Source organism: Phragmites australis, chromosome 2 (genome assembly GCF_958298935.1).
Source record: "Phragmites australis chromosome 2, lpPhrAust1.1, whole genome shotgun sequence".
Lineage (NCBI taxonomy): Eukaryota > Viridiplantae > Streptophyta > Magnoliopsida > Poales > Poaceae > Phragmites > Phragmites australis.
This window is the reverse complement of record NC_084922.1, coordinates 16674463-16690007: the sequence shown is the minus strand read 5'-3', so window position 1 is coordinate 16690007 and position 15545 is coordinate 16674463. Positions and strand designations below refer to the sequence as shown.

The window sequence follows — 15545 nt, the reverse complement described above, 5'->3', positions numbered from 1 at the left end:
GACCCATTAGTGTGGTCCTCATTTTCATTGAGCAAGTCGTCATTATCATCATTAAAATCCCGACTCACAGATGGATCAATTGAACCATCGTCAACGACGAAACTCGAATCTTCCGAAGCAAAGGAGACTTTGAAACACTATGTCCGTTTTTACCGGCAGCAGTTTAGCATCCATCAAGACAACCTGCATACAAATAATACCTCGCCGCCGAAAGCATTTCATATCGATCTCCTGAGGACACTGTGGATTTGTATGCATATTGAATTATTCACACATTGGATACGAGATATCAAATTCTCCTTATCTTTTTTTCTCGATAAAGAAACATATGATGTTCAGGACTCAAGTAGCTAGGGTCCGAATAACAATATGAAACTTAATAGACATAAGGCGGTTAAAATAAAGGGAATATTAACCAACTTGGCCCTACTCAAGAAGGTGCAATAGAACCATTCACCATACTTTTCTTAATCCGCAGCGTAAGTTAGGGCTACTGTTAATTGGATCGTTGGAGGCATATAACAATGCTTTCATGTCTCTAATGTGGGACACGAGTATATCCTCGACTAAAAATATATATGCATTAAAAAAATTGTTCGTTTTTAATCCCCAAAGAATCCAGGTATTAATCAGGCTTAGATATTTTAAGAGTACCGCCAACTCAAGTGTTGTGTGTAACTCGCAAATTAAAATGTCACAAGTACAATTTTTTGGGTAAAAATTCAAAATTAGACAACATATATGAACGTATTTGTCGAAATAGACAATATGTAGTCGTATTTATTAATTTAGCATCCGTATTCGGCGCACGGTGTATCGAAAATAGATTTTCGGTACACCGTGTACCGAAAAAGCTATTTTCGGCACACGATGTGCCGAATACGGCACTGTTGCCCGTATTCGGCACACAGTGTGCTAAAGATGAACTGTATTCGGCACACGGTGTGTCGAATAGGGCAACAGTGCCGTTCGGCACATCGTGTACCGAAAAACACTTTTTCGGTACACGGTCATGTCGTGTCTGCTTTTCCGCTACACGGTCATGTTGGTACCGAAAAAGTATTCTTCGGCACACGGTGTGTCAAATACGGCACTGTTGCCAGTATTCTGCACACCGTATGCCGAATACAGTCCATTTTCTGTACATGATGTGTCGCAACGGGCAATAGTGCTGTATTCTGCATACCGTGTGCTGAAAATAGCTTTTTCGGTACACGGTGTACTGAAAATCCATTTTTGGTACACTGTACACCGATTATGGATGCTAAATTAATAAATACGACTATATGTTATCTATTTTAGCAAATACGTTCATATATATTGTCTAATTTTGAATTGTTGCCCAATTTTTTTGCACTACCTGGCCGTACTTGTGGCATTTTCACAACTCAACCCCATTAAAAAAGTTCTGTTGTTCTTTTCCTAAGAGAGAGACTTTTGCTGTGTGTTGACATGGTGGCCTTGTTGCTACATATATATTCATAATGTGGTCAATTCCAAATTCAATACGGATATCTCTCAGTTTGGTCCTATACACGGGATCTCGCTTTCAGCATGTACGGTGCAATGGTGGTTGTTACCGACAATTAGTAAGGTCATCCTAAGGTATACCTTCGCGGGACAAGAATTTCTTTATGAAATAATTTTTTTCTTCCTCAGCGTTTTAACGATTTTTATAATAGTTTTCATTACAAAGAAATTTTTAAAGCTATTTTTTAGGACAGGATTTTCTCTTTTTTTTCCTTCATAAATTCCTTCGAAAGGAAGTTGCTGAAAATGAGAGAAAATAAAGGAAACGAGAACGAGAAAGAAAATCAGAAAGAGAATGAAATAAAGAGAATATGGTTGATGATATTCTAAGCTCATGCTTCCCGAAATCATAAAAGAGTATGTGGTGACTTCAAATTTAGTAGCTGCAGACATTATATATATATGTGTGTTATATAATAGAAATGGGCCATGTTTTTGACATGTAAGGCAATAATGCTTTCACTTTCAATGTGAGCGCTCAGTATATACTCTCTATTTTCACACACAAAAATAGTGCATTTTGTCAAAACAAGAATTAACATTTATATGATCTATAACATGATAAACCTAACCCTAGGTAATCTCAATCACAGCATCAATCAATATACATGTATCTTAGCATATCTATGTAACCAAACCAAGCCCCCATAAAACCACCTTTACACTTCCCAAAAACATCAAGTCAACATGCTAGCCCATGTTCAATGGCGCAATCGCGGCCAACATTTTAGTGTGGCCATTGGGGAGTTGCAATCTGATTGAGGCTGGTCTAACTAAAAGGATTGTTGGCCCTGAACTGTGCTAACCTATAGCAGCTGTTCATATGTGCAGCCATTGCGAATATCTTCCACTAATATGTAGGACCATTAAAGTTCATGAAATCGATTGAGCAGAGTCTTGATGTTTCCTGCCTTTCCCCACCATGCTTGTTGCCCCGGAGCCACTTATCCTTTACAATTATACCATTTTTCAGCTTCACAAAACGAAAAAAATCATGCACGGTTACTTATAACTGGAAACCTCGTATAAAATATCGAGAGTGAATTGTACAAAACACCATGTTTTGAAACTATATTGTCACCTTGCACCAACTTTAAGCCTTTGTTGCACCTTACATCAGGTTTTACTCCACAAATTCTCACTTTACACAACCTTTTAGTACAGGGTGGAGTGGCCTTGGGCCCACATGTAAGCCACACAGACGATTTGAGTGTGGCACAGGGGTTGCCACCAGTGTAGCTGACATGGCAAGGAGATTTGGACCATTATCATGAAAAAAGGCAGCGACATAGACACACATTTTAATAAAAAAGATTGAGAGACCATAGCACATCAAATGAGGCATTTGATAAAAAATGTGAACCGACATAATCATATAGCATAACTTCATTTCACATTTTGTAATGGAACTTAAAACCATCATCATTATATCAAATTGTTCCGATATTCAAGTGCCTCATTTGATATTATGGTTTCTCAACTTTTTTATCTCAAAATGCCAAACTACCTGTGTGACTGAAATGTGGGCCCAAGGCCACTCTATTCTATTCAGTGCTAAAAGGTAATGCAAAGTGAGAATTCTTATGTCAAAACCTGGTGCAGGGTGCAATATGTGCTTAAACTTGGTGCAATATGACAATCTTACTCAAAACATGGTGTTTTATGCAATTTACTCAAATATCAAACATATTACTTTACAATCAAATAATTATTCAAGATATATTCATTTTTTGCCAAAAATATTTCTTAAAAAATCATCAACAAGTATATATGCTTGATTTTCTAAATGTCACCAATTTATAATATACTTCGTTAATTATGTGTCACGCGTTTTTAGTTATCTGTACTTCCTAGGAATCCCCTTTACATATGTGTGAGTGTGCAACAGTGGGAAAACGCTATTGGGCTTGACAATTATATTTTTGGAGCAAAAATGTGCTCCACAATTCTGGATATGTATGCTACATGATGCACATACATGTGCTGCATACAATTTGTTTGGAAAAGGAAGGACAACCAAAATAATAGGAAATTTGTTTTTTGGGATATATGATTGATCTACATATGAATTTAGAATAGAAGATTTGTGTTACTAATTTTCTATGAGAAATGCACGTCACTTGTTTTCTATAGCATGTAGATAAAATGTAAGTGAATATTCCTTGATTGGAGCTCTTGAGTAGAACATGTGACTTACAAATACTTTGTGTAGCATAAAAAATAAAATATTTACTCAAATGATGAGTTTGTTGGCTCTATAATGCCATGGCACTGGGCCCAGCCTTGTTTCATCTGAAATTATTACACAAAAGTTCGATCTTGGACATTTTTATTTTATTGTAGAAGCTAATTTATAATGCATTGAAAGAGAGGAGTTTAACCTTCTTAAACACATCCTATACTTCAATGCATGTGCATATCTAACAGCCCTAACATCACTCTGTTTTGAAGAGCCTCTTCAATTCTGAAAGCGCTGCAGAAAACAGCTAACTCATACTCTAATGTTTATTCAATTTTTTGCCCTAGTGCATTTATAAAGAATAAGAATATATATATATGCAAATCCTAGTTTTTCGTGAAATGATTTCCAATTGAAACGACAGACAACCCCAACCCCAAACTCCGAGCAGCAGCAATATCAACCACCGCCACCAATGCCACCAAAAGCACATGCGTTTAGCAGGTAACAGTCAGAGGGCCCGGAGACATACATCTTTGCTACAAACGGACGGAAACAGTGCCACTCTGCATCACCACTCGTTCCTTGTTGTTGTTTTCTGAGGGAATATTTAATTTTTCGTTGCATTGAGGAGGGAGGGGAGTGTTACTACTTACTAGAACCAGCCAGCCCACCTGCATTCGTTCGAGCTTGGTGCTGTGCACTTGCGTTTCATCGTACGCCCCGTGCTGTGCGGTAGTACCTTCACTTCTTGCCCATTTCTTTCCTGAAATCTTTAGCTGTTTGCTGAAGACTGAATTCTTGGGTTTTTCTTCGTTCTTCAGGTGAAATTCAAGAAATGCTCGGAGTTCTGATCGGCAGTCGAAATCTCTGAAAGCGTTTAAGGTAGAGTCCTTTTCCCCTCTTTTCCATGATCTCAGTTTCCCAAATTTCTTTTTTTTCCTTGTGTTCTTGATTTTCTTCTCTCTCTCCAGTTGGTCTCTGTTTTTTGTCGCTCTTCAGTAGCTGCTACTTCACTCCTAAACGTTTCCCCTTTTCTTTTTCCAACTAAGTTTTGCTATTTCTGGCACCAAGAAACGGATGAATATTCGGCTGAGAAGGTTGGTGTGTTCGTTTACGGATTCGCTTGAGAGCTGCGGCCTCTAGATCTGAGTGGGAGGAGGCATTTTGGTGTGAGTGGTGTGAAACTATATCACTCGAGGGCAGTTTCTTCCAGCTTGGGAGCATTTCCCTGATTTCTTGTTTACTTTTGGAAAAAGTTTTTAATTTCTCCCTATTTGTACCTTGCTGACGCCATTGAAGTTGTAAATCCGTTGGTGCTATCTCCATCACCCTCTAGTGAAGTAACATCATGTTCCCCTCTTTTTTCTCCGCGATTTTCCGTTGGATCTGATTGAAGGATATATCAGCCTTTCTTCTCTTTTGATTTCCCCTTCTGGTTGCCAATATTTTTGGAAATTTCCTGTACTCGGTCTGCAAATAGTTTTAATTTGGTTGAACAATTTGTTTGTAGCTAATGAACTTTACCATGAAATTTTACTCAGCAGGATGTGTAACCTCTCCTTTTGTTTATTTACTCAAAACTAATGATACTTTGATACAATTATTGTAAAAATAGAGATGTACGTAATAGTTTCACAAAACTACATATTTAGTGCTAATTTTATCGCAAAACTAAAGATACTTTGGTAAAATTATCGTAAAAGTACAGTTTTAAGCAACAATTTCATAAAACTACTGATTTAGTGCTGATTTTATGGCAAAACTACTTTGGTAAAATTATCGCAAAAGTACAGATTTAAGCAACAATTTCATAAAACTATTGATTTATTGCCGATTTTATCGTAAAACTACAGATTTTAGAGGAGCTATTTTTCAGCTCCATTACCATGACAATCGGGCTCTGCTTCAGTCTTACAGCAGCTATCAGCTCATGAAACGGTTCGTTCAAGAGTTCATATAACTACAAGCGGGACCTATTCGTCAGGTTAACAGGTCTGCAATAGAATATATAATTTTATGATAAAATCGGCGCTAAATTTATAGTTTTGTGAAACTGTTGCTGAAATCTGTAATTTTGCGATTTACGATAATTTTATCAAAGTATTTGTAGTTTCATGAGCTCATGTACAGTCTGTTTCATGAGCTGACAGCTGCTATGAGACTGCAAACGGGCCTGGTTGGCTGGAATACCTCTAGAATCTGTAGTTTTGCGATAAAATCGGCGCTAAATCTGTAGTTTTGTGAAATTATTGCTTAAATCTGTAGTTTTGCGATAATTTTACCAAAGTATTTGTAGTTTTGCGGTAAAATTAGCACTAAATCTGGAGATTTTTTAAACTATTGCTTAAATATGTAGTTTTGCGATAATTTTGTTAAAGTATCTGTAGTTTTGTGAAATTTACTCTTTTGCTTGACTGATTATGGATAGAACAGGGAATGGACATTATGTGCTTCCAAGAAATTTATTTTCATTGAGCTAGTTGTCGGAAGTACAAGCATTCTTTGCACTAACTACAAGTTTCCTCTTAAATCTAAGTTATCCTTTGACCAGAAAATAAGGAGAAATTGGCCTGAGAGGTGGAGAAGAATATGGCAGGCACTGAAGCCAACACAGACCTGAGCGGTTCAAGGATATCACAAAATGACACTGCAACATTAATCCCACACAGTGGCAATTTGGGAGATTCAAGCCAGAGGGGCGCAAAGATTACCAGGTTCAAAGATGATGATGAGGTTGTGGAGATCACCCTTGATGTACAGCGTGATTCAGTGGCTATCGAAGATGTCAGGACAGTGGATGACGGTGGCTCGGCGCAAAGTGGTGGGTTTGACAGCCTCTCACTAGTGTCGCCTTCCTCATCAAGGAGCAGCAAGCTCGCATCAAAACTAAGGCAGGTGACAAATGGGCTAAAGATGAAGAACTCACGCAATGAGGTGCCACAGACACAATTGCGGAAGAACATGAGGAAGAGATTGGACAGAAGCAAGAGTGGTGCTGCCGTGGCGCTCAAAGGCCTGCAGTTCGTGACTGCGAAAGTTGGTCATGATGGCTGGGCTGCAGTGGAGAAACGTTTCAATCATCTACAGGTTGATGGTGTGCTGCTCCGTTCAAGATTTGGGAAATGCATTGGTAATTTTAGCAGTTGGAGTGAAATTATATTATCCATACAGGTATTTGAAAGAATGATTATTCAAGCATTGCTTTGGATTGTGCAGGGATGGAAGGGTCTGATGAGTTTGCAGTACAAGTGTTCGATTCATTAGCAAGGAAGAGAGGGATAGTGAAGGAAGTACTGACTAAGGATGAGCTGAAAGATTTCTGGGAGCAACTGAGTGATCAGGGTTTTGACAACCGTCTCCGGACATTCTTTGACATGTTAGTAATTTTGATGAATATCTTACCAGTTTTGGCATGATTTCCTTCTTTATACATGTAATAATTTTTGTGATGAGTTTGCCAAATCCATTCCACATCAAAATACTTGACTGTACTAGTAAATAATCTTGAAAAACAATCAAGCAAAACTATTGTAACAATCTTACTTGTAGCCATTGTGTATTCAACTATTTCGTATGTCAGTTAGCATGTGTTATTTTCTCTGTTCAGGGTTGACAAGAATGCTGACGGAAGGATCACAGCAGAGGAGGTTAAGGAGGTCCGTGAGAGGACTCGAGAGTTGAAAATCTGATGTCTTCATTTTGTGCATTGTTAGGTATTAAGCAAATTCTGACATGCTTTTGCAGATTATTGCCCTTAGTGCATCAGCAAACAAACTTTCCAAGCTCAAGGAACGAGCTGATGAGTACACAGCACTTATTATGGAAGAACTTGACCCCAACAACCTGGGATACATCGAGGTTTGATCAATATTACCCTGAAAAATAACAATTGTAGCACAATCCATGTATTAACCATATTAAACAATTAACAGCTCGAGGATCTGGAGGCACTTTTGCTGCAGTCACCATCTCAAGCTGCTACAAGATCAACAACACATAGCTCAAAACTTAGCAAAGCTCTTAGCATGAAGCTAGCATCAACCAAGGACATGAGTCCACTTCACCACTACTGGCAAGAGTTCTTGTACTTCCTTGAGGAGAACTGGAAGCGCATTTGGGTTATGACTCTCTGGCTCTCAATCTGCATTGGCCTCTTCATTTGGAAGTTCATCCAATACCGGAATCGAGCTGTATTTCACATCATGGGTTATTGTGTGACCACTGCAAAAGGTGCTGCAGAGACCCTCAAATTCAATATGGCCCTGGTTCTTCTTCCTGTTTGCCGAAATACAATCACTTGGATTCGGTCAAAGACAAAGATCGGAGCTTTTGTACCCTTCAACGACAACATAAACTTTCATAAGGTAAAGCTATTTGGACTCGACTAGAATGTAACACAACGATGATTTTTTCCATGTTGTGAGATTATCCAGTTTGAATGTAGTCCTTCTATCAAAAAGGACCAACGAGAATGAACTGTTAACCTGCCCGTCTGATAGATAATTCTGCGATAAGCGTATACTATGAGTTACATGTAACAAAGATAGAAGTTACATTGTATAATATGTGTGCTATTATGCAGGTAATAGCAGCAGGTGTTGCAGTTGGCGTTGCTTTGCATGCAGGTTCTCACCTGACATGTGATTTTCCTCGCCTGCTCCATGCAAGTGATGCAGCCTATGAGCCAATGAAACCTTTCTTTGGGCACAAAAGGCCACCAAATTACTGGTGGTTTGTAAAGGGAACTGAAGGGTGGACCGGTGTGGTCATGGTAGTACTCATGGCAATAGCTTTTGTACTAGCCCAACCATGGTTTCGACGTAACAGGCTCAAGGATTCTAATCCCCTCAAGAAAATGACTGGCTTCAATGCCTTTTGGTTTACTCACCACTTATTTGTTATTGTGTATGCACTGCTCATTGTCCATGGAACCTGTTTATATCTAAGCAGGAAATGGTACAAGAAATCGGTAAACATCTGTATCCCAATGGCAACAGAACGCCTAATTTCTGAAAGCTAATACTTACTGAGTATTTCTATCATTGGCAGACTTGGATGTACCTGGCTGTTCCTGTGCTCTTGTATGTAAGTGAGCGCATTCTTCGGCTATTTAGGAGCCATGATGCAGTTAGGATTCAGAAGGTACCTACAATTAAACCATTTCTACCCTTTGGTTCTGCCTTGTTTGTCTTTTTACTTGCGTATGATGAGAACTAAGCATAGTTCAGTTGGGAGGTGTGAGTGTACACCACTACCACCCAAGTTAGCTCTTCAACTGGAATTTGGGTGTATTTTTTTTCATAATTCAAAGATACCTATTTCTTCTGTGGCATTTTCATTTTTCTGGGTGAGAAGTCATTTATTAAGTGTGGGGTTTTTTCCATTTTACCTTTTAACTTTATGCCCTCTTTACAGGTTGCGGTATATCCGGGGAATGTTTTGGCTCTCTATATGTCCAAGCCACCTGGTTTCAAATATCGGAGTGGGCAGTATATCTTCATAAACTGTCGTGCCGTGTCTCCATATGAATGGTACACACATTACACCCTTTCTCATGGAAAAATTTGTATTTCAGCTATATGATCAGTAGATGACTAAAAGTGGCATAATATGATTCTGTTGCAGGCACCCATTTTCTATTACATCAGCACCAGGAGACAATTATCTAAGTGTCCACATTCGCACAAGGGGTGATTGGACTTCACGGCTTAGGACTGTCTTCTCTGAGGTAAATTAGCCCTTAGCTTTCGACTTTTCTATTGGCTCAATAAGCTCGTACTGGAACAAGACTTCAGAACTCCTAGACGATTGTGAACAGTGACTTGTGAAGTTTGTTATTTGTGATATCTGATTGTCATTGCTTTAATTCATGGAATTGACAATTACCATAAATGTGAACCAGGCATGCCGGCCACCAACTGATGGAGAAAGTGGACTCCTTAGAGCTGACCTTTCCAAGGGTATTACTGAGAACAATGCAAGGTGTAATTTCTTTTTTCCAAAATGTAATACAATACAATTTACATTTCTTACATTCATGAATTTCAATATGCTCTAGGTTCCCAAAACTTTTGATTGATGGACCATATGGTGCTCCAGCGCAAGATTATCGGGAATATGATGTGCTACTGCTCATTGGACTAGGCATTGGAGCCACTCCGTTGATTAGCATTGTGAAGGATGTGCTTAATCACATTCAGCAGGGAGGATCTGTTGCAGGCACGGAGCCTGAGGGCAGTGGCTTGGCAAAGAAGAGACCATTCATGACAAAGAGGGTCTACTTCTACTGGGTCACGAGAGAAGAGGGATCCTTTGAATGGTTCCGAGGGGTCATGAACGAGGTGGCTGAGAAGGACAAGGATGGTGTGATTGAGCTCCACAACCACTGCTCGAGTGTCTATGAGGAAGGGGATGCACGTTCTGCCCTCATTGTCATGCTCCAAGAGCTACAACATGCAAAGAAGGGGGTTGATATCTTGTCTGGAACTAGCGTCAAGACACACTTTGCACGGCCTAACTGGCGAAGCGTCTTCAAACATGTTGCAGTAAACCATGAGAACCAGCGCGTCGGTACGTCATCTTCATGTCTTGTCAAATGAAATATCAGGAATGTCAATTGACTTCATCACCTACTAACACTTGATTTCTGTTCAGGAGTTTTCTACTGTGGCGAGCCTGTCCTGGTGCCGCAGCTACGGCAGTTGTCAGCAGATTTCTCCCACAAGACAAATACGAAGTTTGAGTTTCACAAGGAGAACTTCTAATGGCGTAACTCGAAGCATCTGAGTATGGTCTCCTAGTGATTCAGGATGTGATACATAAGGGCTGTAATATATATAGGGTAGAGAAATAAAATGATGGGAGTTATTTTGTTGTAGATGTCAAAAGTCTGCCATGTTCTTTTTTTGCAAGAGTGTTCTGTCCATCCCTGTTTACTGCTACTGGAAGGAGCTATGGAGTGAATACTTTCTGTTGTAGCCTAAGTAGTAAAGTATCTCTGTATTTTAAAGTTGCGAACAAGTATGCTTTGAACAACTTTGAGATGTGAGCCTTGAGGGTGTTCCTGAAATTTTTCTCTTGCACATAGAGTGCTCTTCTGTCTTCACGTTTGTCCAGAACTTGAAGTGCATCATTACTTTCCTTGAGAATTTTGTTTATGAAGGAGGTGGATTTGCTCCATTTCTTTAAGTTCCTTCTGAGCAACTTCATATTAGCCACTAGTCTGGTGGTGAGGTCAGTAGCTTTAATGTTGGCACTCCAAGTGCATTGCACCACCTCAAGGAACTTGGGCTCGTCCACCCACAATTTCTCAAATCTGAAAATTTTAGCCTTGGGTATGCTGGTTCCAATTTGCACATAGAAAGGGATATGATCATAGTCAGGATTTGGCATAAGCAATAGAAGGATGTTGGGGAAACTTGTAGTCCAATAAATCGAGGTGAGGCACCACAACTGTTCCATTAGAGAGTACTCTTGCATGTTATTCCAGGTGTAGCTTCTGCCTTTAAGAGGAATTTCCAGGAGACCAAGCTGGCTAATGAGATCGTTGAACAACATCATATCATTGAGGTTACCTCTAGGCTTGTTTCTGTCACAAGGGCTTTTGTACAGATTGAAATCCCCCAGCATCATCTAGTTCTCCTCATCCTGGATGTCAAGGTTATAAAACCAATTGATGAAAGGATCCTTGGGCTCATCATGACATGGCCCGTAAATGGAAGTTAGCTTCTAGATGGTGCATCAAGCTTAGAGGTGAACGTAATGGTGATTTCGAAGCTAGAGATGCTCCCAACCTGCCTAAAAAACTAGGCCCCAACCTAAGCAACAAGGATGCCACCCGGAAGCCCCATCGGAGGAGAAAGACAAATTTATTAAATCTTTTAGGAGCCAACTTTCTGATGAAGGAGTTGTCGAAGAAATTTCTTTTTTATTTCTTGAAGGCAAAGGATGGACCAGGCAAATTCCCCCACCTTAGCCCTAATTTCTCTCCTTTTATCCTCTTTGTTGACGTCTTTGATATTCTAGCTGAGCACATTCCAACTTCTGCTATGATTACTCATCGGCCATAGTGTGGTTGGAAGAAACCCTAATCCAGTCAAAGAAGGTGGAGATGTACGTGTTCATCTCTAGAAAGGCCATGACCATTATTCAGCCAATGTTTAGTAAACCAAACTTGGTGTAAGAAAGAAACATGGCGATGAATGAGGTTTCCTTTGGCGAAGCAGAAGCATAGCAAAAATTGATTCCACAGCGCATAGCTGATAGGTGCCAGTAGGAAGCCTCACCTCTTCATGTCGGATTTTGAATAGTGATGCAAATAACACTAATAGGGGTGGAAAAACTAGGAGAAAGAAAATGGCTAAACATCAGAGACACGAACCTAGTGGACCAGAACCCTAGTTTCTCTAGGAAACTGCAAATCTTGCGAGGAAAAGAGGAAGGCCAAAACAAACGAATGCATCACGTGGACTAGTATGAAGAAGAAGAAGCTAAACAACACATCTCCGGAAAACGGGAAATAGAAAGTAAGTAGTCAAGGAGACAAGTTACATCACCACAACTCAACACAGAGGTTGTCCAAAGGTTAACACAAACTATCATATTTGAGAATAGACCACTACAGAAGTCCACCCACCCCAAAAGATTATTATGGTAAAAGTTCATTTGGAACTATGTTAGAAGAGAAATTGTTGCTAACTTGGGGTTCAAGTTCCACCAAGCCACATGTTAGCAGCACGTCAATCGACACCTCCTCAGGAGCATTACCGCAGTCCTCCATCGCTCTCAACTGGATAGCGTCAACAGAAATTTCGGGGAAGGGGTTAGGAAAAAAAACTATCAAGATCAGCGAGGGAGGGGAATTTTGAAGGGGCAAGGAATGAGTTACGAGAGACTGGAATACCATCATGTAAGGTTGGTGCTGCCAGGGGGTTAGGAACCTTCTGACTATGCTTCTTCATGCAAGTAGAAGCCGAGGTGACGTCTCCCATAGAACCTTGGAGCTTGGCCTCCAGCCTACTGCTTCTGCGCATGTTATCCTGGAGTAGAGAAGGTGAATCATGACCACTCGTTGGCTTAGCAGGCAGTCTGCGAGACTTGAAGGACATGTTTTGGGTGGGGGCAATGTACTTGATCACCTTCTTCCTTATGTAGGTTTTTTTGATTGGCATGCTAGCCTTGGACTCATACTTATCTTTAGGCTGGGCCTCATGGTCTAGAACTTGAATGTCTAGGGGCATACCAGAAGAGGACTGAACCATTGTGATATTCATGGAAGTGAGCACCACCTGACTAGGATCATGCATTCTGATAGCAACTTCCCTTTTGCCATCCCGAAGGGAGAGGTCTATCGTAAATTGCAAAGAGCAATTTTTAGGTTGGTGCCACCAGGCAAAAAGCAAAGCTTGTGGAAAGGTGGAGGCGAGAACATGCACCAACTCTTCTGACAAGAATGGCTCGATCTAGCTAGGTTGCACATCCAACTGATTAGCATTGACAAGTTGGAGATCTTCCTGGTGCTAGGTAAGCACCAGCATGTTCTGTGTGAAGCGAAGGTGCCAGTCTTGGTCATTGCCAGAAGAGGAACTAGTAGCAGCAGAGCTGCTGTTCGAAAAGATAAAGTTCATTTTGTGGGTGAAGCGGGTGCTGAGGGACTCGCTGAGGAACTAGCATACCAGGTGGCCAGGTAGGCCAGGTGTTTTGCTGCTGCTGGAGCTCTACCGTCGCATTATCCCAAACAGGGTCCAGTTGGGGTTGTTGTAGTTGCTGTTGAAGCTGGTCTTCCACAAATTCTGGTTCGTTCGGAATAATTGGAGGTTGAAAAAGGTGCGGGTTACTGTCTGATGACTAAGCTACGAGGAATTGATTCAGCACTGTCGAACAAACACTTGATGAGAATGTAAGCCTTGCTTCTGGCACTGAAATGCCAATAAACTAGCTTTCCAAATGACGCACACGCTTGATCTAGATAAGCAAGGTTATGTAGTCCAACGGAAAACTTAGAAGCATAAACCACCTAATCTCGAGTAGGGGGATTCCTATAATTGATAGTCTGGTCATGCTATATGAATCTAATGGTGTTACCATTGATGATGTGAGGGTGGCCATTGAACAACCTGTCCCTTTGGAAGACATCTCTAAGCTGGAGCAGGGTAATCCCGTGGGGGTGGGTGATGCGCGTTTGACCGATCTTCCGAAAGGTAGTATGATAAGTAGATTGGTGGAGCTTCGACGTTGATGATCCAAAGGCTCCGAACAGAACAGATCGAGAACCCTCACAACTACTACACCACTACTCCGTGGTTATCAACCGTGGGCATCACCAAGAAGGCTTTTCCTGCAAGCGAATCGAGAACACAAGCAAGAATAGGTAGATGCAATCTAAATATTGCTACTTACCAATGACGTACTTGAGTTGTGGTTCAACAAACCGATAAATGTTGAAACTGTCTAAAATAGAATAATCTAAGCTAAACCAGAGCCTAAACTATGATGGCTACTGTGTATATGTAGAAGAACGTGAGGAGGTCAATCTAGGGTCGTGCAACCATGGAAAGAGGCGTGCACAACCTGGACTCCGACTCCGACACAATTACAAGACTCGACAAGGTCCAAAACGGTGGCATGATACCTTATTTCTTTTGAGTCTGACTAAACTATAAGGAATATTTGATTGAGCTCTTATCCATTGGAAAGGGCTCATCGTAAGCTTTCCAGAATGTCCAAGATTGTCTAAAACGGATTTCGTATAAGAGAATTATGCCCGTTTTACTGATGTGCTGTCCTGCGACTCGACCACGACCACGACTAGAGGCAAGGAGTGACGTCCGGGTAAGGTTGTGGTGCTTCTCCCACGTTCCTAAGCAATAAAACATTATAAGAATGTAGTAGTAATCCATCCAAGGAAGCATGAACAACGAGAAACGAGTTCACCTGATGGTCTAATTGTTATGCACATGCTCTTGTAGTTGGACCTTGTATGATTTGAGATTTATTGCCAGTATTGATCGTGTCTGAAGGAGCTATGGGCTCATCATCCTCCCTCTTTTGAATTGGAGTTGTCATCGACTCAAGCTCATCTTCTTTTCCCAAATATGGCTTCAAATCTGAAATGTTAAACGCGGGACTAACCCCAAAATCTGCAGGTAGGTCCAATTTGTATGCATTGTTATTGATTTTCTGAATTATCTTAAATGTTCTATCAGCTCCAGTTATCAACTTTGACTTTCTTAGTTCTGGAAACCTATCCTTCCTCAAATGCAACCAAACTAAATCATCCGATTCAAATTTTATTTCCTTCCTACCTGTACTTCCAGTAATCTTATACTTTTCAGTCATGCTCTCTATATTCTTTTTAGTTGTTTCATGCAACTTAAGAATAAATTCAGCATGTTTCTTAGCATCTAAATTAAGTCTTTCAAAAGTAGGCAAAAGTAGTAAATCAATAGGAGCACAAGGTAAATCCATACACTACCTGGAATGGACTTACTTTGGTGGTGGAGTGTACCGACCTGTTATAAGAAAATTCAATATGTGGTAAACACTCTTCCTACATCCTCAAATTTTTATTTAGAACTGCCCACAACATGGTCGATAATGTGCGATTGACGACCTCTGTTTGGCTATCAGTTTGAGGATGGCATGTATTAGAAACAGTAGCTTCGTCCCTAATTTATTCCAAAGTGATCTCCAAAAGTGACTCAAAAACTTTACATCATGGTTTGAGACAATAGTATTGGGTACTCCATGTAGTCGAATGATTTCTCTGAAACATAAATCAGCTATGTTTGTAGCATCATCGCTCTTGTGATAAGGTATAAAATGTGCTATTTTA

General features: G+C 40.4%; 1 protein-coding gene across 2 annotated transcripts; it reads left to right on the top strand.

Annotated features, from left to right (window-relative positions):
- Positions 1-4186: 4186 nt before the first annotated feature.
- On the top strand, positions 4187-10781 carry LOC133901271 (respiratory burst oxidase homolog protein B-like). 2 transcript variants are annotated; one of them, XM_062342587.1, is made up of 14 exons: positions 4187-4444; positions 4534-4594; positions 6264-6842; positions 6929-7088; positions 7320-7368; positions 7457-7570; positions 7645-8076; positions 8295-8681; positions 8762-8854; positions 9128-9243; positions 9338-9440; positions 9615-9694; positions 9771-10282; positions 10367-10781. In XM_062342587.1, exons 3-14 carry the CDS (start codon positions 6302-6304, stop codon positions 10474-10476), a joined length of 2697 nt encoding a protein of 898 aa, XP_062198571.1. In that variant the 5' UTR covers positions 4187-4444; positions 4534-4594; positions 6264-6301; the 3' UTR covers positions 10477-10781. The 2 variants fall into 2 exon arrangements, with proteins under 2 accessions (XP_062198571.1, XP_062198564.1); XM_062342580.1 differs by having other exon boundaries at positions 4188-4444; positions 6249-6842.
- Positions 10782-15545: the final 4764 nt, after the last annotated feature.